The 26347-nt window shown below is 34.8% G+C and overlaps 1 protein-coding gene across 1 annotated transcript in view; it reads right to left on the bottom strand.

The window, feature by feature from the left end:
* Positions 1-26347, bottom strand: part of LOC100372750 (uncharacterized) — a 130905-nt gene that overhangs the window by 86088 nt on the left and 18470 nt on the right. The window contains exons 7-12 of the mRNA XM_085501554.1: positions 18726-18875; positions 15107-15210; positions 9960-10209; positions 7563-7706; positions 6940-7077; positions 4850-4947 (exon numbers count right to left, since the gene is read on the bottom strand). Of these exons, the coding sequence (XP_085357680.1) occupies positions 4850-4947; positions 6940-7077; positions 7563-7706; positions 9960-10209; positions 15107-15210; positions 18726-18875 (884 nt within the window). The remainder of the gene's footprint in view (positions 1-4849; positions 4948-6939; positions 7078-7562; positions 7707-9959; positions 10210-15106; positions 15211-18725; positions 18876-26347) is intronic.

Here is a 26347-nt window from a genome sequence, read left to right as displayed (position 1 = left end):
ATAGGTCAGTGAAGGATGTAGATAAAGTCAAACTAGCCTACCATACATAGCTCAGTGGGAGATGTAGATAAAGTCAGACTAGCCTACCTTGCATAGCTCAGTGGGAGATGTAGATATAGTCAAACTAGCCAACCTTACATAGCTCAGTGGGAGATGTAGATAAAGTCAAACTAGGCTACCCTGCATAGCTCAGTGGGAGATGTAGATAAAGTCAGACTAGCCTAACTTGCATAGGTCAGTGGGAGATGTAGATAAAGTCAAACTACCCTACCTTGCATAGGTCAGTGAGGGATGTAGATAAAGTCAAACTAGCCTACCTTGCATAGCTCAGTGAAGATGTAGATAAAGTCAAAGCTAGCCTACCTTGCATACCTCAGTGAGAGTGTAGATAAAGTCAAACTAGCCTAACTTGCATAGGTCAGTGAAGGATGTAGATAAAGTCAAACAAGCCTACCATACATAGCTGAGTAGGAGATGTAAATAAAGTCAGACTAGCCTACCTTGCATAGCTCAGTTTGAGATGTAGATAAAGTCAAACTAGCGTACCTTGCATAGCTCAGTGAAGATGTAGAAAAAGTCAAACTAGTCTACCTTGCATAGCTCAGTGGGAGATGTAGATATAGATATAGTCAAACTAGCCTACCTTACATAGCTCAGTGGGAGATGTAGATAAAGTCAAATTACCCTACCTTGCATAGCTCAGTGGGAGATGTAGATAAAGTCAAACTAACCTACCCTGCATAGCTCAGTGGGAGATATAGATAAAGTCAAACTAGCCTACCATACATAGCTCAGTGGGAGATGTAGATAAAGTCAAACTAGCCAACCTTACATAGCTCAGTGGGAGATGTAGATAAAGTCAAACTAGGCTACCCTGCATAGCTCAGTGGGAGATGTAGATAAAGTCAGACTAGCCTAACTTGCATAGGTCAGTGGGAGATGTAGATAAAATCAAACTACCCTACATTGCATAGCTCAGTGGGAGATGTAGATAAAGTCAAACTACCCTACCTTGCATAGGTCAGTGAGGGATGTAGATAAAGTCAAACTAGCCTACCTTGCATAGCTCAGTGAAGATGTAGATAAAGTCAAGCTAGCCTACCTTGCATACCTCAGTGAGAGTGTAGATAAAGTCAAACTAGCCTAACTTGCATAGGTCAGTGAAGGATGTAGATAAAGTCAAACAAGCCTACCATACATAGCTGAGTAGGAGATGTAAATAAAGTCAGACTAGCCTACCTTGCATAGCTCAGTTTGAGATGTAGATAAAGTCAAACTAGCGTACCTTGCATAGCTCAGTGAAGATGTAGAAAAAGTCAAACTAGTCTACCTTGCATAGCTCAGTGGGAGATGTAGATATAGTCAAACTAGCCTACCTTACATAGCTCAGTGGGAGATGTAGATAAAGTCAAACTAACCTACCCTGCATAGCTCAGTGGGAGATATAGATAAAGTCAAACTAGCCTACCCTGCATAGCTCAGTGGGAGATGTAGATAAAGTCAAACTAGCCTACCTTGCATAGGTCAGTGAGGGATGTAGATAAAGTCAAACTAGCCTACCTTGTATAGGTCAGTGAGGGATGTAGATAAAGTCAAACTAGCCTACCTTGCATAGGTCAGTGAGGGATGTAGATAAAGTCAGACTAGCCTACCCTGCATAGCTCAGTGGGAGATGTAGATAAAGTCAAACTAGCCTACCTTGCAAAGGTCAGTGAGGGATGTAGATAAAGTCAAATTACCCTACCTTGCATAGCTCAGTGGGAGATGTAGATAAAGTCAAACTAACCTACCCTGCATAGCTCAGTGGGAGATATAGATAAAGTCAGACTAGCCTACCCTGCATAGCTCAGTGGGAGATGTAGATAAAGTCAAACTAGCCTACCTTGCATAGGTCAGTGAGGGATGTAGATAAAGTCAAACTAGCCTACCTTGTATAGGTCAGTGAGGGATGTAGATAAAGTCAAACTAGCCTACCTTGCATAGGTCAGTGAGGGATGTAGATAAAGTCAGACTAGCCTACCCTGCATAGCTCAGTGGGAGATGTAGATAAAGTCAAACTAGCCTACCTTGCAAAGGTCAGTGAGGGATGTAGATAAGGTCAAACTAGCCTACCTTGCATAGGTCAGTAAAGGATGTAGATAAAGTCAAACTAGCCTACCTTGCATAGCACGGTGGGAGATGTAGATAAAGTCAAACTAGCCTACCTTGCATAGCTCAGTGAGGGATGTAGATAAAGTCAAACTACCCTACCTTGCATAGGTCAGTGAGGGATTTAGATATAGTCAAACTAGCCTACCTTGCATAGCTGGGTGGGAGATGTAGATAAAGTCAAACTAGCCTACCTTGCATAGCTCAGTGAGGGATGTAGATAAAGTCAAACTAGCCTACCTTGCATAGCTCAGTGGGAGATGTAGATAAAGTCAAACTACCCTACCTTGCATAGGTCAGTGAGGGATTTAGATATAGTCAAACTAGCCTACCTTGCATAGCTGGGTGGGAGATGTAGATAAAGTCAAACTAGCCTACCTTGCATAGCTCAGTGAGGGATGTAGATAAAGTCAAACTAGCCTACCTTGCATAGGTCAGTGAGGGAAGTAGATAAAGTCAAACTAGCCTACCTTGCATAGGTCAGTGGGGGATGTAGATAAAGTCAAACTAGGCTACCATACATAGCTCAGTGAGAGATGTAGATAAAGTTAAACTAGCCTACCTTGCATAGGTCAGTGAGGGATGTAGATAAAGTCAAACTAGCCTACCTTGCATAGGTCAGTGGGGGATGTAGATAAAGTTAAACTAGCCTACCTTGCATAGCTCAGTGGAAGATGTATATAAAGTCAAACTAGCCTACAATGTACCTTTCATAGCTCAGTGGGAAACGTAGATAAAGTCAAACTAGCCTACCTTCATAGCTCAGTTCGAGATGTAGATAAAGTCAGACTAGCCTACCTTGCATAGCTCAGTGAGAGATGTAGATAAAGTCAAACTGGTCTACCTTGCATAGGTCAGTGAGAGATGTAGATAAAGTCAAACTAGCCTACCTTGCTTAGCTCAGTGGGAGATATAGATAAAGTCAAACTGGCCTACCTTGCATAGCTCAGTGAGGGATGTAGATAAAGTCAAACTAGCCTACCTTCATAGCTCAGTGGGAGATGTAGATAAAGTCAAACTAGCCTACCTTGCATAGGTCAGTGGGGGATGAAGATAAAGTTAAACTAGGCTACCATACATAGCTCAGTGAGGGATGTAGATAAAGTCAAACTAGCCTACAATGTACCTTTCATAGCTCAGTGGGAGACGTAGATAAAGTCAAACTAGCCTACCTTCATAGCTCAGTGAGGGATGTAGATAAAGTTAAACTAGGCTACCATGCATAGCTCAGTGAGGGATGTAGATAGTCAAACTAGCCTACCTTGCATAGGTCAGTGGGGATGTAGATAAAGTTAAACTAGCCTACCTTGCATAGCTCAGTAGAAGATGTATATAAAGTCAAACTAGCCTACAATGTACCTTTCATAGCTCAGTGGGAAACGTAGATAAAGTCAAACTAGCCTACCTTCATAGCTCAGTTCGAGATGTAGATAAAGTCAGACTAGCCTACCTTGCATAGCTCAGTGGGAGAAATAGATAAAGTCAAACTGGTCTACCTTGCATAGCTCAGTGAGAGATGTAGATAAAGTCAAACTGGTCTACCTTGCATAGGTCAGTGAGAGATGTAGATAAAGTCAAACTAGCCTACCTTGCTTAGCTCAGTGGGAGATATAGATAAAGTCAAACTGGCCTACCTTGCATAGCTCAGTGAGGGATGTAGATAAAGTCAGACTAGCCTACCTTCATAGCTCAGTGAGGGATGTAGATAAAGTCAAACTAGCCTACCTTCATTGCTCAGTGGGAGATGTAGATAAAGTCAAACTAGCCTACCTTGCATAGGTCAGTGGGGGATGTAGATAAAATCAAACTAGGCTACCATACATAGCTCAGTGAGGGATGTAGATAAAGTTAAACTAGGCTACTATGCATAGCTCAGTGAGGGATGTAGATAGTCAAACTAGCCTACCTTGCATAGGTCAGTGGGGGATGTAGATAAAGTTAAACTAGGCTACCATACATAGCTCAGTGAGGGATGTAGATAAAGTCAAACTAGCCTACAATGTACCTTTCATAGCTCAGTGGGAAACGTAGATAAAGTCAAACTAGCCTACCTTCATAGCTCAGTTCGAGATGTAGATAAAGTCAGACTAGCCTACCTTGCATAGCTCAGTGGGAGAAATAGATAAAGTCAAACTGGTCTACCTTGCATAGCTCAGTGAGAGATGTAGATAAAGTCAAACTGGTCTACCTTGCATAGGTCAGTGAGAGATGTAGATAAAGTCAAACTAGCCTACCTTGCTTAGCTCAGTGGGAGATATAGATAAAGTCAAACTAGCCTACCTTGCATAGCTCAGTGGGAGATATAGATAAAGTCAAACTGGCCTACCTTGCATAGCTCAGTGGGAGATATGTAGATAAAGTCAAACTAGCCTACCTTGCATAGCTCAGTGGGAGATATAGATAAAGTCAGACTAGCCTACCTTCATAGCTCAGTGAGGGATGTAGATAAAGTCAAACTACATTTGTAGCCTACCTTCATAGCTCAGTGAGAGATATGTAGATAAAGTCAAACTAGCCTACCTTGCATAGGTCAGTTAGAGATGTAGAAAAAGTCAAACTAGCCTACCTTGCATAGGTCAGTTAGAGATGTAGATAAAGTCAAACTAGCCTACCTTCATAGCTCAGTGAGGGATGTAGATAAAGTCAAACTAGCCTACCTTCATAGCTCAGTGGGAGATGTAGATAAAGCAAACTAGCCTACCTTGCATAGCTCAGTGGGAGACGTAGATAAAGTCAAACTCCTTAGCTCAGCAACTTCATTGGTTTGTTGTGCACTAGCATCAATGTATGCATAGAAACCTTAAAAAAACAATGTAAAAGAAGTTATATTGGAGTGCAATTCATGTAACCTGTTTATTTCCTTTATACATATATATTATATATGTCTTAATAATATGTGGTTATTGAGAGGGTGTTGCAATGGTACAGCTGCAGAATCACTGGACACATAGCAGAGGTCAATGTCTCTATATATGCAGTCTGAGTGCGTTATCCTCATAACAACCTTATTATACATCTTCCAGACCCCAGTGTATGATGCCCAGAAAATATATTGAAAAAAAAATGAAACTATAAATTTATAAAAATGTTCTTCACTTCGGAAATACCACTTAATCATTCTATATTTGGAATTGACATTCTGGTTGAATACAGAATGTGAAATAAATGTTTGTGGAAAAAGGTTGAGTTTGGCACACATAGGGTTAAATATTTATATCAAAGAAAGCTTAGAAATAACTCCCGTGTGCTGAGAGTATTGAAGACACATTAAAAATTACTTGTACATGAGATATTGATGGAAAAGCTGAAAACTAATTATGTAAATCAGGTTACTAATATGAACAGAACAGAACAAAAAAATTATGAATTATTATGCTAATTAGAGAATTAATATTAATCAAAATTAATCAGGCCTGTCTATTTATGTACCAAATTTTATTCAAATGTGATGATCAGTAATTGAGATATCAGTGTTAATTAATTATGTTAATTAGGTGATTAATAAGCATAAATATTTACCAAAAACTAATTGGGTTTCTGAATAGTTCTCTTTAAAAGTTTCATTAAAATCCAATTTGTGCAAATTAGGTAATTAATCTCCAATTAAAACTAATCAGGTGTCTGCATAATCCTAGAAGATCTATGTAGTCTCATTGAAATATGATGATTACTACTTGATATATCAAAAGCTGAAAATTTATTAATTATGCAAATTAGGTAATTAATATGTACTCATATTACCCTAAAAACTATGAGGTCTGTGCAGTGTCCTATGACATCTATGTACCAAGTTTCATTGAAATGTGATGATTACTACTTGAAATATCAAAAGCTGAAAATTAATTAATTATGAAAATTAGCTAATTAATATATACTGATATTACCCTAAAAACTATCAGGTCTGTGCAGTGTCCTATGACATCTATGTACCAAATTTCATTGAAATGTGATGATTACTACTTGAAATATTAGAAGCTGAAAATTAATTAATTATGCTAATTAGGTAATTAATATGTACTCGTATTACCCTAACAACTATCAGGTCTGTACAGTGTCCTATGACATCTATGTACCAAGTTTTATTGAAATGTGGTGATTACTACTTGAAATATTAGAAGCTGAAAATTAATTAATCATGCTAATTAGGTAATTAATATGTACTCGTATTACCCTAACAACTATCAGGTCTGTACAGTGTCCTATGACATCTATGTACCAAGTTTTATTGAAATGTGGTGATTACTACTTGAAATATTAGAAGCTGAAAATTAATTAATTATGCTAATTAGGTAATTAATATGTACTCGTATTACCCTAACAACTATCAGGTCTGTACAGTGTCCTATGACATCTATGTACCAAGTTTTATTGAAATGTAATGATTAGTACTTGAGATATCAAAAGCTGAAAATTAGCTAATTAATGTATACTGATATTACCCTAAAAACTATCAGGTTTGTGCAGTGTTCTATGACATCTTTTCATCAAAGTCCAATGAGTGGTTCTTTAGATATCAGTGGAACAGTCATGAAACCACTAAAAATCAGCTAATTATCATGCAAATTAGGTAATTAATATGCATGGATTTTTACCAAAACCTAATCAAATCTGCGCATTGGCCCAGAGCATCTATGCATCAAGTTTCATCAAAAACTGATGTATGGTTCTTGAGATATCAGTGGAACAGTCGGACACACACACACACATACACACACACACACATACACATACAGACACACTAACTGCAAAGACTCCCTTTTTGTGCTTCGCACACGGGAGTCAAAAACTGACCTAAACTGTTTCTTAGTGAGTGATCTCTGTAAGGTCCCGCTACAGAGTTTTGACCTTTGATTCTCTTCCAGTCAAAGTCATCATGACAAGATTGCTTCCAAGAACAAAATCCATCCTGAAAGTCACACTGCCCTGGTCCTAAAATGAGGATGTGATAAGACAAGATTATGTCTGTTTTTATTACATATAATCTGTTTTCACGTGTCATCCTGGTAAAATAATAGAATAGTGAAAAGTTGTGTCTGTGATAATAGAAACATTATTACTGCATATACATATATGGCCTTAGTCAAGTGCTATGTTAAACATGGGCATGGGTGTTATATACATGTACAAGTACTATATGTATACTGTTCATTCAAGTGCAAAATTGCAGTTAGTGATATCTTACAATTCTTGAACTGTGATTACTCAAAAAAAATCAATAATTTAATTGTTGTTGGGCAAGATATGAAACATGTGTAAAATGAATTCCAAAGACAGCTCTGTTTCTCCATACAATTCTTGGCAAAAGCAAAATAGGCTGAGGTAATGGGATTGAATGACATAATGGTCAAGAGCTTGAATATATTATTATACATTTCAGACTTAAAATTTTTCTGCCCTTGGTTCTCTCAACTTACTTGAATCACAGAGATCATGTGCTTCGTCAGTTCCATCAATACAATTATGGTGATAATCACATGTGTGCTCTTCTGAGATGCATTCACCGCTATTGAGACACGTGAATTGAGGAGTATCTTCCGGAAGAGCACAGCTGCTATTGTCTGCAATTTGAAATAAATAATCAAAGAAAGCTTAGAAAAAACTCCAGTGTGCTGAGAGTATTGGAGACAAATTAAAATGAATTCAAAATTTAAGATTTGCTTTCCAAACATGAAGCTTGGCAACTAATATTCGTCTGCTATTTGAGATGCACAACATGTGATTCAAATTATCAAAATTTATACAGAAAATACATTATTTTGATTTTTCATCCATGGTTTTTGGTCTAATTTATTCCAGAGCACCTCTGTGATGAATTCAAATTAAATCTGATTTGTTTTAGATATCAGAAATGGGCTAATAATAGATAATCAATATGCATGTTTATCAACATTAAACAATAATCACGTCTCTGGATTACCTCAATGAACCAAATGAAATATTATACAAATTAAGCAATTAAGGTATGTGCATTGTCCTAGAACATCTATGTATGTAAGATTCATTGAAATGGGATAATTAGTTCTTGCGATATCAGTGTAAAAGCCAATTAATTATTTGATTAATATGCAAACATTTTTACCCAAAATTAATCAGGTCTTTGCATTGTTCTAATAGTAATAATATTACCGTACTTGCTCGATCATTAGGGGGGCTTATACTCGAGGACCACCTCAGAAGAGATAATTTTTTGGGAGGTTCACACGAAAAATTATCTAAATTACATTTGTCATTCACAGCGCCGGTCTCGGAGAAATAGTAAGTCTTTTTGAAGAAAAGAATGTGAAACTAGTCGTCATTGATTTCCACAACAATGAAGAAACAAACATGTTCATAAAAATACACACATTTTATTAAATTCCTGTTTACATACCATCTGAATTTACGATGCGAAAATGGGTAAACAGTCGAAGGCAAGATCATTATCATCTTCGTTGTGGAATGTTTTTGATCATACGCAAACTCTCAATACAAAGCAATTTCCGCCATGGTGTTTTTCATCATAATTCATCTTTCGTTAAATGCTGTGTTGTACAGACGAAGTTTTTAGATTATTGAAGAAGTAATTTTTTCAACGCAATGCGGAAGTGAATTACCGCGATGTTCAAATGCGATCTGTGACACTGATTTTGACCAACAAAAAGGTGATTTTTTTCCCCTAAAAGCTGTTGATTCAACAATTTTCTGAAAGGCCAGTAAACTGAGGGTTGAGGAAGTATTTAAACCTTTCATAGTCGTCAACAAGTCATGTCAAAAAATACCTCGTTCACACCCCATTCACGATAGTCTCAATGAACATGATTATTTGGAAAAGTAAAACAATGTTCAATGACCAGGTTTCACGACTTGACGATCACATTTTTGGCGTTTGGAAAACTACTACTCAAAGAAATATAGATTACTTCAGTATTGCAATATCGAGGTTCATCCTGAGTAAATAACAGAATAGAAAAGGTGCAAACTATGTTCTACCCGCCATGCACTCTGAAATGAATGTGAGTTTTTTCGTAAAAGCAGGAACCAAACTACCAAAATACACTTTTTACATTCATATTTTAATAAATGTTATTGACGCTTGGTAAAAATATTCGAGGATGCCCTCAACTCATTAAATGTCTAAAAACAGAGGGGTAGGCTTATACTCGAGGAGGGGCTTATGCTCGGGAAAGTACGGTAGTAATAGTACTTGAAATATCAAAAGCTGAAAATAATGCAAATTAGGTAAATATTATTTCACATATCTGCATTGTCCTATGTATCTATGTATGTTTCATTGAAATGTGATGCTTAGTAGCTGAGATATCAGTGGGAAAGCCGAAAATTAACAAACCATTATGTAAATTAGGCTAATTATATGCATGGATTTTTACACAAAACTAATTAAATCTGTGACTGACTGACTGACTGACGGACGGACGGACAGACGGACTGACTGACTGACTGACTGACTGACTGACTGACTGACTGACTGACTGACTGACTGTCTGACGGACGGACAGACAGACAGACAGACAGACAGAGAGAGAGACAGACAGACAGACAGACAGACGCATGCACGCACACACGAACGCATGCACGCACGCACCAAAGATGGATGATACTATACTCAAAGCCATGCATTGGTTTCTTTTGACTTTTATTGTCAATTATTTTACATAATATGACACATTGAATGTCATATACTAGTCATTTTTTAAAGGGGCAGTCATCGCACAGTGCAGGGGTCCCTTATCAAACACAAAGCAACGTGATGACCACTGCCCTTTAATAAAGTGCCAAGAGTTGCAGGATAAGCTAAACAAAGTAAAAAATACCTAATTGACATCCTGTTGTGAAAGAAATATCATCAATTGCAATATCTGCAAACTGATTACGCCCGACAACTGCAACAAAAAACAGCTGAAAACTTTCACTACTGTTCAGTGTTATCTTCTCCAAGTGCCATGCATCCCCTTCATTGCCATCTTGTTTAAAGATTTCTGTTTCTCTGTGTGATGTCATTGTCAACATTTTCAGTTTGAGTTCATCAACGTCGGTACCATACATATGGTAAAAGAATCTTATCTAGATAAACAAAAAATAATAAAACCAAGTTTCATTTAAATCTATGAAAAATGGCTGATTAGTTTTGTGATGACAAATTATTCATAACGTAATTTATACAAGAACTAAAAACCTTCATTAAAATCATATAAAAAAGTTATAGGCCCAAAGCATTCATAAATTGGATCTGAAAAATATAATGATGCACATCAAGGTCCCATTATGGTAAATCTTGAATCTGGTAATAAAATGAATGGACATGCCTCCCAAGATTTATGGTGTGTCCAAGATAGAGGTTGACACACACACACAAACAGACACAGAGGTTTGCCCTCAGTGTCAGACATACACACACACAGACACACACACACATTCAAGGAGAATCAAGTAATAATATTATTAACTTTATTACACTATAGTATGGCAAAATAGAACTACAGCATTCAAAACTACAATAACATGTGAATCTTATAACATCACATGGTTCTCCTTTTTTCAGATTATTATATTTAAATAGAGCAGTCTTCAAAGGTTTTTTCATTTTTTTTTTCATTTTTGAAATAAACACAATCTAATATAACCAACAGTTATTTGGATTACCATTTTCGGACATATTCAAGTTTACTTCTTCTACCTAGCTACTGTAAAAATATTTCGGTTCTCTAAACAATTAATTCCCTAATTATTAAGCGGATTTTGACAGAATTTGGTTTCTCTTATTATTCAGTCATGGTTTGATACAAACAATTTAATTTTTTGGTTTGCTATGCAATATGTTATTTTTTAAGTGAATTTTTATCACGGAAAATGTTTCATAAAACATGATTGATATCATTCATTAAAACAAAATGACCGCCAGCCAGCTATTATAATGTCTAAAATACTGTGTAACAAGTTTGAATAAAATTCATCCATAAAAGTTCCGGAATGCCTGAAATGCTTGATTTTTGATGATTTTTTTAGCACAAAAATAGCCAACATTCAATTATCTTGAATCAGATCTTGAAACAAATTGATGTGCATATGTATAATATTACGTATGATGTATGTGTGAAGTTTGAATGTAATCATACCAGGCCTATCTAAGATGCATGCACAGACGCACAGAGATCAATCCATAAGTCCCTGTTTTCATACTCCATCCAAACAGGGACTAACGGCTGAGATAGCTCTGCTGTTAGCAATGCACATTTCAATTAAAAAATATATCATTAGAAAATGAACAATATGTATAGTACATGTATCAAAGCAATCAGACTTGCTGTTTTCAACAAGAAATTTGAAAATATCACTTTTTACCAAAAAAGACAAAAATATTCATTAAAATTAGAGAATTAAAGATATCATCACAAAATGAACAAATCTGAGAGAGGTATTTACCTGGGGTACCTATATGTACATAAAAGCAATCAGACTTGTGGTTATTAACAAGAAGTTGAAAATATCACTTTTTACCAAAAATTACAAAAATATTCACCAAAATTAGAGAATTGAAGATATCATCTTGAAATATGGTACATATACACCAAGTATCAAAGCATTCTGGCATTTAGTTTTCAAGAAGAAGTCGAAAAGTAAAAAGTTGACACGGACGAAGGACGCCAGACGCCGATGGACAATAACTCATATGCTAATTAAGCTCCGCTCGACAAAGTCAACAGTGGAGCTAATAAAAAACTTTATTAATTTATTAATAGCCGCTTTAATAGCTGTTGAACTACAGACAATCTTTTCATACTAAAAACCCTGGTAAATAAATATCAAAAAATAGTCAGAGAGTGCCAATAAACAAAATAACACAAATATTAAAAAATGAAATAAATTATATGCCTGCTTTATTGACCTTAGAAAGGTCTTTGACAGTTTCTGGCATGATGGAAAAATGTGTAAAACTATCAAAAACATGTACAGTAAAGTAAAATATAAAGTTAAATGTAAAGAAAGTTTAACAAAACAATTTCAGTCCAATATTGGTGTTAAACAGGGATGTAATTTTAGTCCAACTCTCTTCAATCTTTTTTTAAATGACCTGCCCACTATTTTCAATCCTAATACCTGTGATCCTCCTTATTTAGAAAACTCGCATGTCAGCTGTCTACTCTATGCCGATGATATTGTGATACTTTCTAAAACTAAACAGAGATTACAGACATGTCGTGATAGTTTGGCATTGTATGCTAAAACGTGGAAGCTCTCTGTCAACACTGACAAAACCAAAATTTTAAATTTCAATAAATCAAACAGACGTTTGAATAATGATACATTTTTTCTTGGAGGTATCTTACTTGATACAGTTAAATCTTATAACTATCTGGGACTAGTCATTAGTGCCAATGGTAGGTTTAAGGATGGCCTAAAAAATCGTAAACGTAAAGCTCAAAAAGCTCTGTTTTCAATGAAAGCAAAGCTTGTCACAATTCAAAACATGAGTACACATGTATAAAAGTTTCAATTTTCCTTTTTGACAAACTCATCAGACCTATCCTCATTTATGGTTGTGATGTTTGGGGTGATGAATTCTCCACTAAATCACCTATCGAAGACATTCAGTTAAGTTATTGTTGGTATCTACTAAGGTTTCACAACACACACCAATTATGGCCATGTATAGCGAGTTAGGCAGATGTATTTATAAAAAAAACAAATAATTAAATATTACAGTCGGGCCATGAATTCTAATAATGTGTTACTCAAGGAAGCTTTTGTGGTTATATAACCAAAACATTAAAAGTTAATGGTATCTAGAAATAACATCATTATTAAACAATATCCATCAATATCATTCACTTAACAACTGTGATAAATTAACCTCGGCACAAATGAAACAAATTGATTTGGGCATCAAGGATTTATTTCTAACAAGATGGAAAGGTGAGGTCCATAATGATAACCGCACCAAAGCAAATGAGAAAAATAAACTAAGAACATATCGGCTAATCAAATCAGATTTAAAACTTGAGCCATATTTAGTCAAGCTAAAATACTTTGAACTGCGTAGTGTGCTTACCAAATTTCGTCTTAGTGACCTTAGTCTCAAAATTGAAATGGGTCGTCATAAAATAATCCCATTGAACAACAGGGTTTGTGACATGTGTAACAAAGGTCTAATTGAGGATGAAATGCATTTTCTGCTGGAATGCAACAAATATAATGAGTTGTGTACCAAACTGTTCAATAAAGCTAAGGATATGATCCCAGCATTTGAAAATAAACCTGCAGAGAAAAAATTCATGGAATTGTTACAGAATGAAAACGTTATTATACCAGTAGCACAGTTCATAAGTAAAAGCTTTGAAGTCAGGAAGCAGGGTCTTACTTGACATCTTAATGCCTGCTGTCAATTTAGTAATTTCATATTATTTAGTATTTTAGAGATTTTGTATTATTCAGTAATTTAGTGATTGTATTTGTTATTTAGTATATTGTTTTTATATTTTTTTTTCTTGTACTTTGTGACTATTGTCTTTATAAGAGTCAATACGTTAATAAAAAAATAGATAGAAATGGTTTAATTTAGACAAAAATTATAATTTTGTTGCTTCTCTTTTTGACTCCCGAGTGCGAAGCACACAATGGGAGTCATTGCAGTTAGTGTGTGTGTGTATGTGTGTCTGTCTGTTCCACTGATATCTCAAGAACCATACATTGATTTTTGATGAAACTTGGTGCATAGATGCTCTGGGCCAATGCGCAGATTTGGTTAGGTTTTGGTAAAAATCCATGCATATTAATTACCTAATTTGCATGATAATTAGCTGATTTTTAGCTGTTCCATGATTGTTCCACTGATATCTAAAGAACCACTCATTGGATTTTGATGAAACTTGGCACATAGATCCTTTTCGGTAAAAATCTGTGCAATATTAATTACCTAATTTGCATAATGATTAATCAATTTTCGGCTTTTCAACTGATATCTCAAGTACCAATCATCACATTTCAATGAAACTTGGTACATAGATGTCATAGGACACTGCACAGACCTGATAGTTTTTAGGCATCAGTACATATTAATTACCTAATTTTCATAATTAATTAATTTTCAGCTTTTGATATTTCAAGTAGTAATCATTACATTTCAATGAAACTTGGTACATAGTTACTTAAGGACTGTGCAAACCCCTGATTAGTTAAATATTTGTGCATATTAATTACCTAATTTGCATAATTAATTAATTTTCAGCTTTTGATATTTCAAGTAATAATCATCATACATGTATTTCAATGGGACTTGATACATAGATCTTCTAGGACTATGTGGACACATGATTAGTTTTAGGGTAAATAATTGTGGATATTAATTACCTAATTTGCATAATTAGTTTTTTTTTCCATGAATGTTCCACTGATATATAAAGAACCATGAATTGGATTTTAATGAAACTTTTAAAGAGTACTCATCATCACATTTCAATGAATCTAAAACTATGCAATGACCCAATTAGTTTTTTGTAAATATTTATGCTTATTAATCACCTAATTAACATAATTAATTAACACTGATATCTTAATTACTGATCATCACATTTGAATAAAATTTGGTACATAAATGCTCTAGGACAATAGCCAGGCATTATTAATTTTGGGTTAAAATTTGTTCATATTAATTCTCTAATTAGCATAATAATTCATAATTTTTTTGTTCTTTTCTGTTCATATGAGTTACCTGATTTACATAATTAGTTTTCAGTTTTTCCATCAATATCTCAGGTACAAGTAAATTTGAATTAATTTTTAATGTGTCTTCAATACTCTCAGCACACGGGAGTTCTTTCTAAGCTTTCTTTGATTTCCTATTAAATTCGCCTCAATTTTTGAGTTCTCCTTATACAATTTGCTGAAATGTCAATCCAGTAGTCATTTTTAATAACACTACCTTGAATTCTGTTCTTTTAATGTATCATTTTGATTGACTCACCTTGCATGATCCATCTGTAGTACTCTTGAATTGCTGTGCTAATGCAAGTTTAGTTGAGTCATAAATTGTGTTTCCAGTTGCTTCCATATACATGTAATAATGATCTGAAAATATTGAAAAATGTTGTCCTCTATAGCCACATCACTTTATGACATTTATCCACTGCCCTCTATAGCCACATCACTTTATGACATTTGTCTAGTGCCCTCTATAGTCACATTACTTTATGACATTTATCTACTCTCCTCTATAGCCACATCACTTTATGACATTTGTCCACTGCCCTTTATAGCCACATCACTTTATGACATTTATCTACTCTCCTCTATAGCCACATCACTTTATGACATTTATCCACTGCCCTCTATAGCCACATCACTTTATGACATTTGTCTACTGCCCTCTATAGCCACATCACTTTATGACATTTGTCCACTGCCCTTTATAGCCACATCACTTTATGACATGTGTCTACTGCCCTCTATAGTCACATTACTTTATGACATTTATCTACTCTCCTCTATAGCCACATCACTTTATGACATTTGTCCACTGCCCTCTATAGCCACATCACTTTATGACATTTGTCTACTGCCCTCTATAGCCACATCACTTTATGACATTTGTCTACTGCCCTCTATAGCCACATCACTTTATGACATCTATCTACTGCCCTCTATAGCCACATCACTTTATGACATTTATCTACTCTCCTCTATAGCCACATCACTTTATGACATTTGTCCACTGCCCTTTATAGCCACATCACTTTATGACATTTGTCTACTGCCCTCTATAGTCACATTACTTTATGACATTTATCTACTCTCCTCTATAGCCACATCACTTTATGACATTTGTCCACTGCCCTCTATAGCCACATCACTTTATGACATTTGTCTACTGCCCTCTATAGCCACATCACTTTATGACATTTGTCTACTGCCCTCTATAGCCACATCACTTTATGACATCTATCTACTGCCCTCTATAGCCACATCACTTTATGACAATTGTCTACTGTCCTCTATAGCCACATCACTTTATGACATTTGTCTACTGCCCTCTATAGTCACATTATTTTATGACATTTATTTACTGTCCTCTATAGCTACATCACTTTATGACATTTATCTACTGCCCTCTAAAGCCACATCACTTTATGACATTTATTTACTGTCCTCTATCCTCGGGGGCGGACATCCGGGCATTTTCACTGCTTGGCAACCCTGGCGGTGAAAACAAAGGCCAAAAACTCGCAGAAAACGGTACTTTGGGATGGTGGTTGAGACTCCCCTGAACAGTATAACAAGATTAGCTCTACGTGTGTAACATATATAAATTTGGTTGTTCAGGATTACTTTAAAGTTGAGTTTGTGTTGTTTTCTCGAATTTTCACCAGCTCGACCGGCGTTCGACAGCAGCGCGAAAAGAGCCCATATAAATGTATGTACAGTGGTGCGTGTCTTAGCAACGTGGAACGTCTGTGACGTAGCTCCGCCCCCGAGGATAGCCACATCACTTTATGACATTTATTTACTGCCCTCTATAGCTACATCACTTTATGACATTTATCTACTGCCCTCTATAGCCACATCATTTTATGACATTTATTTACTGTCCTCTATAGCTACATCATTTTATGACATTTATTTATTGTCCTCTATAGCTACATCATTTTATGACATTTATCTACTGACCTCTATAGCCACATCATTTTATGACATTTATTTACTGTCCTCTATAGCTACATCATTTTATGACATTTATTTATTGTCCTCTATAGCTACATCATTTTATGACATTTATTTACTGTCCTCTATAGCTACATCATTTTATGACATTTATTTATTGTCCTCTATAGCAACATCACTTTATGACATTTATTTACTGTCCTCTATAGCTACATCATTTTATGACATTTATTTATTGTCCTCTATAGCTACATCATTTTATGACATTTATTTATTGTCCTCTATAGCCACATCACTTTATGACATTTATCTACTGACCTCTATAGCCACATCACTTTATGACATTTATCTACTGTCCTCTATAGCTACATCACTTTATGACATTTATTTACTGTCCTCTATAGCCACATCACTTTATGACATTTATCTACTGACCTCTATAGCCACATCACTTTATGACATTTATCTACTGTCCTCTATAGCCACATCACTTTATGACATTTATTTACTGTCCTCTATAGCTACATCATTTTATGACATTTATTTATTGTCCTCTATAGCTACATCACTTTATGACATTTATCTACTGCCCTCTATAGCCACATCATTTTATGACATTTATTTATTGTCCTCTATAGCTACATCACTTTATGACATTTATCTACTGCCCTCTATAGCTACAACATTTTATGACATTTATCTACTGCCCTCTATAGCCACATCATTTTATGACATTTATTTATTGTCCTCTATAGCCACATCACTTTATGACATTTGTATACTGCCCTCTATAGCCACATCATTTTATGACATTTGTCTACTGCCCTCTATAGTCACATTACTTTATGACATTTATTTACTGACCTCTATAGCTACATCATTTTATGACATTTATTTACTGACCTCTATAGCTACATCATTTTATGACATTTATCTACTGACCTCTATAGCCACATCACTTTATGACATTTATTTACTGACCTCTATAGTCACATTACTTTATGACATTTATTTACTGCCCTCTATAGCTACATCATTTTATGACATTTATTTACTGCCCTCTATAGCTACATCACTTTATGACATTTATCTACTGCCCTCTATAGTCACATTACTTTATGACATTTATTTACAGCCCGCTATAGCAACATCACTTTATGACATTTATTTACTGCCCTCTATAGCCACATCACTTTATGACATTTGTCTACTTTCATGTCACAAAGTTGATTTTGGTTCCAGAATAAATTTCAATGACTATTAAATTGAATAAAAAATACTTTATAAATATATATATCACCACTATATATACAATACAAACAACATAATTTTTCCACTACTTCATTGTAAAAACATAAGAACATATTTAAAGTTTATTTGCCTGAGGTTCAAAGGTCTTATAGTTTTACGGCAAGTCAATAACATAAATAATTGCCCATAATTTATTACACAAAACAGCTTTCAAGTAGTGAGCAAGCAGAGATTTACAAATACAAATCTTTAGTATTTCAGTTTAACTTCCTTCTTCAGTTTTGACCTAAATGTTTTTTATTAGTTAATTCAACCCAATATATTGCTTTTGAATTGTTGGTGTAACTTAGTTTTATTATTTGTTGTTATGTGATATCATTTAGATTTGGACATAATTAACACAGATATAATTTAGATGTATCCATGTAAAAGAAAAATGTCTGTCATTAAACAAATATTCATGGTGACTAGATGTAAGAAAATTTATTACTGTATTTAAAGCAATTCATACCCAGTGACATTTTGAAAACTACAAAAAGAACAGTACCAAATATTCTGAATTTCTCATCTACTAAACTACTTGTATTCATTTTAAAGCCATTATTTTATGATCAAAGGGATTTATTTATATCTTTGAGTAACCAAAAAAATGTACAAATTGTATAATGAATTACCTGTATTGCCGCTGTGGTCACTATTCGGACCAGTGTTTGGCGTACTTGTAGACCCTTTATGACGCAGCCAATCAAAGTCATCAGTGTTAACCTGAATCCAGTTGCATAAATCATCCTGAAAATCACATCGAGCAGGATAGTCACCTTGATCTAATAAACAATGTACAGTCAATGAAAAAATACAAACAATGTCACAATTTTCAACATTATTATTATTTATAAAGGTAATTATATTAATTTTTGGTTATTTTTGGACTAAATGGACATCACTTGCATCATATCAGGATAAACAAATGTAAAAAAGCTGAGTTGCAATGTTTGAAATTAAAAAACACAATTTACAATCCATACATAGATATAACACACATGTTTTATTTTTCAACCCATCTCAGAATAGAACAAAATTCAACTCTATAACTTCTACCCACTGAAACCCATCTCAGAATAGAACAAAATTCAACTCTATAACTTCTAACCATTGTAACCCATCTCAGAATAGAACAAAATTCAACTCTATAACTTCTACCCATTGTAACCCATCTCAGAATAGAACAAAATTCAACTCTATAACTTCTAACCATTGTAACCCATCTCAGAATAGAACAAAATTCAACTCTATAACTTCTACCCACTGAAACCCATCTCAGAATAGAACAAAATTCAACTCTATAACTTCTACCCACTGAAACCCATCTCAGAATAGAACAGAATTCAACTCTATAACTTCTACCCACTGAAACCCATCTCAGAATAGAACAAAATTCAACTCTATAACTTCTACCCACTGAAACCCATCTCAGAATAGAGCAAAATTCAACTCTATAACTTCTACCCACTGAAACCCATCTCAGAATAGAACAAAATTCAACTCTATAACTTCTACCCACTGAAACCCATCTCAGAATAGAACAAAATTCAACTCTATAACTTCTACCCACTGAAACCCATCTCAGAATAGAACAAAATTCAACTCTATAACTTCTACCCACTGAAACCCATCTCAGAATAGAACAAAATTCAACTCTATAACTTCTAACCATTGTAACCCATCTCAGAATAGAACAAAATTCAACTCTATAACTTCTACCCATTGTAACCCATCTCAGAATAGAACAAAATTCAACTCTATAACTTCTAACCATTGTAACCCATCTCAGAATAGAACAAAATTCAACTCTATAACTTCTACCCACTGAAACCCATCTCAGAATAGAACAAAATTCAACTCTATAACTTCTACCCACTGAAACCCATCTCAGAATAGAACAAAATTCAACTCTATAACTTCTACCCACTGAAACCCATCTCAGAATAGAACAGAATTCAACTCTATAACTTCTACCCACTGAAACCCATCTCAGAATAGAACAAAATTCAACTCTATAACTTCTACCCACTGAAACCCATCTCAGAATAGAGCAAAATTCAACTCTATAACTTCTACCCACTGAAACCCATCTCAGAATAGAACCAAATTCAACTCTATAACTTCTACCCACTGAAACCCATCTCAGAATAGAACTAAATTCAACTCTATAACTTCTACCCACTGAAACCCATCTCAGAATAGAACAAAATTCAACTCTATAACTTCTACCCACTGAAACCCATCTCAGAATAGAACAAAATTCAACTCTATAACTTCTAACCATTGTAACCCTTCTCAGAATAGAACAAAATTCAACTCTATAACTTCTAACCATTGTAACCCATCTCAGAATAGAACAAAATTCAACTCTATAACTTCTACCCACTGAAACCCATCTCAGAATAGAACAAAATTCAACTCTATAACTTCTACCCATTGAAACCCATCTCAGAATGGAACAAAATTCAACTCTATAACTTCTACCCATTGAAACCCATCTCAGAATAGAACAAAATTCAACTCTATAACTTCTACCCACTGAAACCCATCTCAGAATAGAACAAAATTCAACTCTATAACTTCTACCCATTGAAAGCCATCTCAGAATAGAACAAAATTCAACTCTATAACTTCTACCCACTGAAACCCATTTCAGAATAGAACAAAATTCAACTCTATAACTTCTACCCATTGAAACCCATCTCAGAATAGAACAAAATTCAACTCTATAACTTCTACCCACTGAAACCCATTTCAGAATAGAACAAAATTCAACTCTATAACTTCTACCCACTGAAACCCATCTCAGAATAGAACAAAATTCAACTCTATAACTTCTACCCACTGAAACCCATCTCAGAATAGAACAAAATTCAACTCTATAACTCCTACCCATTGTAACCCATCTCAGAATAGAAAACAAGCAGCCTGTCGGCTGAGATAGCTCCGCTGTTAGCAATGCACATGGCAATTAAAGAACAGAAGATATCATTAGAAAATGAACAAATCTGAGAGAGGTCCACATGTAGTACCTATATGTATAATATATCAAAGCAATCGGACTTGCGGTTTTCAACAAGAAGTCGAAAATATCACTTTTTACCAAAAATTACAAAAATATTCATCAAAATTAGAGAATTAAAGATATCATTATGAAATGAACAAATCTGGGAGAGGTCCACATGTAGTACCTATATATGTAATATCAAAGCAATTGGACTTGCGGTTTTCAACAAGAAGTCGAAAATATCACTTTTTACCAAAAATTACAAAAATATTCACCGAAATTAGAGAATTAAAGATATCATTACAAAATGAACAAATCTGAGAGAGGGTCACATGTAGTACCTATATATGTAATATCAAAGCAATTGGACTTGCGGTTTTCAACAAGAAGTCAAAAATATCACTTTTTACCAAAAATTACAAAAATATTCACCAAAATTAGAGAATTAAAGATATCATTACAAAATGAACAAATCTGAGAGAGGGTCACATGTAGTACCTATATATGTAATATCAAAGCAATTGGACTTGCGGTTTTCAACAAGAAGTCGAAAATATCACTTTTTACCAAAAATTACAAAAATATTCACCAAAATTAGAGAATTGAAGATATCATTACAAAATGAACAAATCTGAGAGAGGTCGACATGTAGTACTTATATATGTAATATCAAAGCAATTGCACTTGCGGTTTTCAACAAGAAGTCGAAAATATCACTTTTTACTAAAAATGACAAAAATATTCACCAAAATTAGAGAATTGAAGATATCATCATGAAATGAACAAATCTGAGAGAGGTCCACATGTAGTACCTATATATGTAATATCAAAGCAATTGTACTTGCGGTTTTCAACAAGAAGTCGAAAATATCACTTTTTACTAAAAATGACAAAAATATTCACCAAATTTAGAGAATTGAAGATATCAACATGAAATGAACAAATCTAAGAGAGGTCTACCCAAGGTACATATACACCAAGTATCAAAGCATTCAGGCTTGTAGTTTTCAAGAAGAAGTCGAAAAAGTAAAACATTGACACGGACGATGGACGACGGACGACGACGACGGACGACGACGACGGACGACGACGGACAATCACTCATATGATAAGCTCCGCTCGACAAAGTCGACAGCGGAGCTAAAAATTCAACTCTATAACTTCTACCCATTGAAACCCATCTCAGAAAAGAACAAAATTCAACTCTATAGCTCCTACCCATTGTAACCCATCTCAGAATGGAACAAAATTCAACTCTATAGCTCCTACCCATTGTAACCCATCTCAGAATAGAAAAAAAAATCAACTCTATAACTTCTACCCATTGTAACCCATCTCAGAATAGAACAAAATTCAACTCTATAACTTCAACCCATTGTAACCCATCTCAGAATAGAACAAAATTCAACTCTATAACTTCTACCCATTGAAACCCATCTCAGAAAAGAACAAAATTCAACTCTATAGCTCCTACCCATTGTAACCCATCTCAGAATGGAACAAAATTCAACTCTATAGCTCCTACCCATTGTAACCCACCTCAGAATAGAACAAAATTCAACTCTATAACTTCTACCCACTGAAACCCATCTCAGAATAGAACAAAATTCAACTCTATAACTTCTACCCACTGAAACCCATCTCAGAATAGAACAAAATTCAACTCTATAACTTCTACCCATTGAAACCCATCTCAGAATGGAACAAAATTCAACTCTATAACTTCTACCCATTGAAACCCATCTCAGAATAGAACAAAATTCAACTCTATAACTTCTACCCACTGAAACCCAACTCAGAATAGAACAAAATTCAACTCTATAACTCCTACCCATTGTAACCCATCTCAGAATAGAAAAAAAATCAACTCTATAACTTCTACCCATTGAAACCCATCTCAGAAAAGAACAAAATTCAACTCTATAGCTCCTACCCATTGTAACCCATCTCAGAATGGAACAAAATTCAACTATATAGCTCCTACCCATTGTAACCCATCTCAGAATAGAAAAAAATTCAACTCTATAACTTCTACCCCTTGTAACCCATCTCAGAATAGAACAAAATTCAACTCTATAACTTCAACCCATTGTAACCCATCTCAGATAGAACAATATTCAACTCTATAACTTCTACCCATTGAAACCCATCTCAGAAAAGAACAAAATTCAACTCTATAGCTCCTATCCATTGTAACCCATCTCAGAATGGAACAAAATTCAACTCTATAGCTCCTACCCATTGTAACCCATCTCAGAATAGAACAAAATTCAACTCTATAACTTCTACCCACTGAAACCCATCTCAGAATAGAACAAAATTCAACTCTATAACTTCTACCCACTGAAACCCATCTCAGAATAGAACAAAATTCAACTCTATAACTTCTACCCATTGAAACCCATCTTAGAATAGAACAAAATGCACCTCTATAACTCCTACCCATTATAACCCATCTCAGAGTAGAACAAAATTCAACTCTATAACTCCTATCCATTGTAACCCATCTCAGAATAGAACAAAATTCAACTCTATAGCTCCTACCAATTGTAACCCATCTCAGAATAGAACAAAATTCAACTCTATAGCTCCTACCAATTGTAACCCATCTCAGAATAGAACAAAATTCAACTCTATAACTTCTACCCATTGTAACCCATCTCAGAATAGAACAAAATTCAACTCTATAACTTCTACCCATTGTAACCCATCTCAGAATAGAACAAAATTCAACTCTATAACTTCTACCCATTGTAACCCATCTCAGAATAGAACAAAATTCAACTCTATAACTTCAACCCATTGTAACCCATCTCAGAATGGAACAAAATTCAACTCTATAGCTCCTACCCATTGTAACCCATCTCAGAATAGAACAAAATTCAACTCTATAACTTCTACCCATTGTAACCCATCTCAGAGTAGAACAAAATTCAACTCTATAACTTCTACCCATTGTAACCCATCTTAGAATAGAACAAAATGCACCTCTATAACTCCTACCCATTATAACCCATCTCAGAGTAGAACAAAATTCAACTCTATAACTCCTATCCATTGTAACCCATCTCAGAATAGAACAAAATTCAACTCTATAGCTCCTACCCATTGTAACCCATCTCAGAATGGAACAAAATTCAACTCTATAACTTCTACCCATTGAAACCCATCTCAGAATAGAACAAAATTCAACTCTATAACTTCTACCCATTGTAACCCATCTCAGAATAGAACAAAATTCAACTCTATAACTTCTACCCATTGTAACCCATCTCAGAATAGAACAAAATTCAACTCTATAACTTCTACCCATTGAAACCCATCTCAGAATAGAACAAAATTCAACTCTATAACTTCTACCCATTGAAACCCATCTCAGAATAGAAGAAAATTCAACTCTATAACTTCTAACCATTGTAACCCATCTCAGAATAGACCAAAATTCAACTCCATAACGTCTGCCCATTGTAACCCATCTCAGAAAAGAACAAAATTCAACTCTATAGCTCCTACCCATTGTAACCCATCTCAGAATAGAACAAAACTCAACTCTATATCTCCTACCCATTGTAACCCATCTCAGAATAGAACAAAATTCAACTCTATAGCTCCTACCAATTGTAACCCATCTCAGAATAGAACAAAATTCAACTCTATAGCTCCTACCAATTGTAACCCATCTCAGAATAGAACAAAATTCAACTCTATAACTTCTACCCATTGTAACCCATCTCAGAATAGAACAAAATTCAACTCTATAACTTCTACCCATTGTAACCCATCTCAGAATAGAACAAAATTCAACTCTATAACTTCTACCCATTGTAACCCATCTCAGAATAGAACAAAATTCAACTCTATAACTTCTACCCATTGTAACCCATCTCAGAATAGAACAAAATTCAACTCTATAACTCCTACTCTTTATAACCCATCTCAGAGTAGAACAAAATTCAACTCTATAACTCTTACCCATTGTAACCCATCTCAGAATAGAACAAAATTCAACTCTATAACTTCTACCCATTGTAACCCATCTCAGAATAGAACAAAATTCAACTCTATAACTTCTACCCATTGAAACCCATCTCAGAGTAGAACAAAATTCAACTCTATAACGTCTACCCATTGTAACCCATCTCAGAATAGACCAAAATTCAACTCTATAACTTCTACCCATTGTAACCCATCTCAGAATAGAACAAAATTCAACTCTATAACTTCTACCCATTGAAACCCATCTCAGAGTAGAACAAAATTCAACTCTATAACGTCTACCCATTGTAACCCATCTCAGAATAGAACAAAATTCAACTCTATAACTTCTACCCATTGAAACCCATCTCAGAATAGAACAAAATTCAACTCTATAACTTCTACCCATTGTAACCCATCTCAGAATGGAACAAAATTCAACTCTATAACTTCTACCCATTGAAACCCATCTCAGAATAGAAAAAAATTCAACTCTATAATTTCTACCCATTGTAACCCATCTCAGAATAGAACAAAATTCAACTCTATAACTTCTACCCATTGAAACCCATCTCAGAGTAGAACAAAATTCAACTCTATAACTCCTACCCATTGTAACCCATCTCAGAATAGAACAAAATTCAATTCTATAACTTCTACCCATTGTAACTCATCTCAGAATAGAAAAAAATTCAACTCTATAACTCCTACCCATTGGAACCCATCTCAGAATAGACCAAAATTCAATTCTATAACTTCTACCCATTGTAACCCATCTCAGAATAGAAGAAAATTCAACTCTATAACTCCTACCCATTGTAACCCATCTCAGAATAGAACAAAATTCAACTCTATAACTTCTACCCATTGTAACCCATCTCAGAATGGAACAAAATTCAACTCTATAACTTCTACCCATTGAAACCCATCTCAGAATAGAAAAAAATTCAACTCTATAACTTCTACCCATTGTAACCCATCTCAGAATAGAACAAAATTCAACTCTATAACTTCTACCCATTGTAACCCATCTCAGAATAGAACAAAATTCAACTCTATAACTTCTACCCATTGAAACCCATCTCAGAATAGAAGAAAATTCAACTCTATAACTTCTAACCATTGTAACCCATCTCAGAATAGACCAAAATTCAACTCCATAACGTCTGCCCATTGTAACCCATCTCAGAAAAGAACAAAATTCAACTCTATAGCTCCTACCCATTGTAACCCATCTCAGAATAGAACAAAACTCAACTCTATATCTCCTAC

The sequence above is a fragment of the Saccoglossus kowalevskii genome, chromosome 7 (assembly GCF_978046115.1).
Source record: "Saccoglossus kowalevskii chromosome 7, keSacKowa6.1, whole genome shotgun sequence".
NCBI lineage: Eukaryota > Metazoa > Hemichordata > Enteropneusta > Harrimaniidae > Saccoglossus > Saccoglossus kowalevskii.
This window is presented reverse-complemented; position numbering and strand designations above follow the sequence as displayed.